This window comes from Pyrus communis, chromosome 1 (genome assembly GCF_963583255.1).
Source record: "Pyrus communis chromosome 1, drPyrComm1.1, whole genome shotgun sequence".
NCBI classification, from domain to species: Eukaryota; Viridiplantae; Streptophyta; class Magnoliopsida; order Rosales; family Rosaceae; genus Pyrus; species Pyrus communis.
Window position 1 is genome coordinate 32,846,479 of NC_084803.1, and position 2,160 is coordinate 32,848,638.

General features: G+C 36.3%; 1 protein-coding gene across 1 annotated transcript; it reads left to right on the forward strand.

Annotated features, from left to right (window-relative positions):
- The first annotated feature begins 267 nt into the window (after window positions 1–267).
- LOC137726038 (uncharacterized) lies at window positions 268–711 on the forward strand. Its single transcript, XM_068464898.1, has one exon. It carries the CDS (start codon window positions 268–270, stop codon window positions 709–711), a length of 444 nt encoding a protein of 147 aa, XP_068320999.1.
- Window positions 712–2,160: the final 1,449 nt, after the last annotated feature.

A 2,160-nucleotide genomic window follows, 5' to 3' on the forward strand; every position in this document is an offset into this window, starting at 1 on the left:
TGGCAAGGAGCTTATGGCAACAAAAAATGAACCAAAAGTATCATTTTGGAAGCGGTGGCTTCATTTGATACATGGATTTGGCATGCCTTTTTTGGTGTTCCAGGAGTTCTGAATGACCTAAATGTCCTTACCTAATCTCTAGTGTTCGACGAACTGCTGCAAGGAAAAGCGTAGAGATGCACATATTGGGTTAATGGCCATAAATACGACGGAGCATACTACCTTGCAAATAGCATTTACCCAAGGTGGACAACATTTGTCAAAACAATGCCACATCCACATAGTGAGAAAGAAAAACACTTCGCAAAATGTCAAGAGGGGTGTAGGAAGGATGTGGAGTGCTGTTTTGGTATCCTGCAAGCTCGTTGGGCGATTGTCAGGGCTGTTGCTCGAATGTTTGATGCTGAGGCTCTTCAATCCATCATAATGATGTGTATTATTCTCCACAACATGATTGTGGAAGATGAGTATGATTATGATGCTGTTGATGAATACGAACCGGACACGATGAACAACTCAAGAACATGCATCTACTATGCTTATGACCGGACTGAAGATCCCGTGCAACACGAGCTATTGGAACGGGATGGACGTTACAATCAATCGATCGTTGAGCGGTACACTTCAATGCAAGAGCCATACTGGCACATAAGATGCCAGAGTGACTTGATTGAGCACCAGTGGGGATTGCAACAAGGTGAAGATAATTAAAATGAGCTTGTGGTGGAGAATAAACTATGTTTTTTTAAGTTTATGTAATTTTATTTAGTGTGATTTTTTTTTAAGTTTATTTGGTGAGGTTATGTAATTTTATTTGGTGTTTTTTTTTTAAGTTTATTTAGTGAGTTTATGTAATCTTATTTGATGTGTTTAAATAAAGTACAAAAAATAAATTTGAAATTACAAGTACTAAAAATAAATAAGAAATTATACAAAGTACTAAAAATAAATAAGAAATTATATAAAGTACTACCAATAAATAAGAAATTACATAAAGTACTAAAAATAATTAAGAAATTACATAAAGTACCAAAAATAAATAAGAAATTACACAAAGTACTAAAAATAAACAAGAAATTAAATAAAGTACTACAAATAAATAAGAAATTAAATAAAGTACTACAAATAAATAAGAAATTATACAAAGTCTTAGGAGCTAGGAAATGTGGCGTTAGGATCTTCATTGCTACGATCTGTGTAGCTAGAACCCCCTCGACTTGATTCCTTATCTCTTACACACCTCATTCGCACCACGTCATTTTTTTCCAATGTCCAAAAATATTTAGAATTCGGAGACATACCTACTAGAGACTTATTCATAGTATCACGATCTGCTTGAGCTGTCATTTCTTCTCTAAGCATTTGATTTTCTCGATTAAGTATTTCTCTTTGTCTCTCATTAGCCGCATCACGTCTCTTAGTAGTTGTTAAGATTGCTGCCATAGTCGCAACTTTTGCCTCATCTCTAGCCGCTTCTCGTGCCATGTTTAGTTCACTATTGCGAGCAAGTTCGTCCATATATTTAGTGTAGTTATTTTTGGAAGAACTACCTTTGTTCTTTGATGCCTTTTTACCTTGAGGCCTGAGGGACTAATGAGTTGGCTAGGTCTCTAACACTTCTTCAGGCGTCCCTTCTGTCTCTTCAAATGTGCTGCCTTCTTGTTCGGTTGTGTCTGCTTCTGGCGAATTGTGTAGACCTATGCCGTGCATGACAACATCTGGATTGGTTGCCACAATTCTATATATGGGGCAATCTTTGACAATTTGCCAACATTCCCATTTGCTGAATGATTTGTTGTGGTTCTTCGCATTGTAGAATGCTTGTGCTTATAGTGTCTATAAATGTGGGATAAGACAGTATTATAAAATGTGGGTGTAACACAAAAAAATAAATTATAATATTGATGTGGGTGGAATACATATAAATAAATAAAAATATTGTCACCTGATCCGCTAAACTTGTCCCATTACGCAGATTACCGGAAGCATGAGAGATAGCGTTTTTCCAACAAGTAAAGGACGCGTTGAGTTTTTTCCAACGACCTTGAAGACCTTGACTACTTCTGGCGCCTTTTCCATGTACATTGCAAAACGCTTACGTAATTTTACTCCACATTTCTCGTTTATCCATCTCATTACCTGTAATCAAGTCATGAGTAG

Excerpts from the sequence above, each read along its gene's own strand:
- LOC137726038 (XM_068464898.1), top strand. The coding sequence starts at position 268 with ATGCCACATCCACATAGTGAGAAAGAAAAACACTTCGCAAAATGTCAA.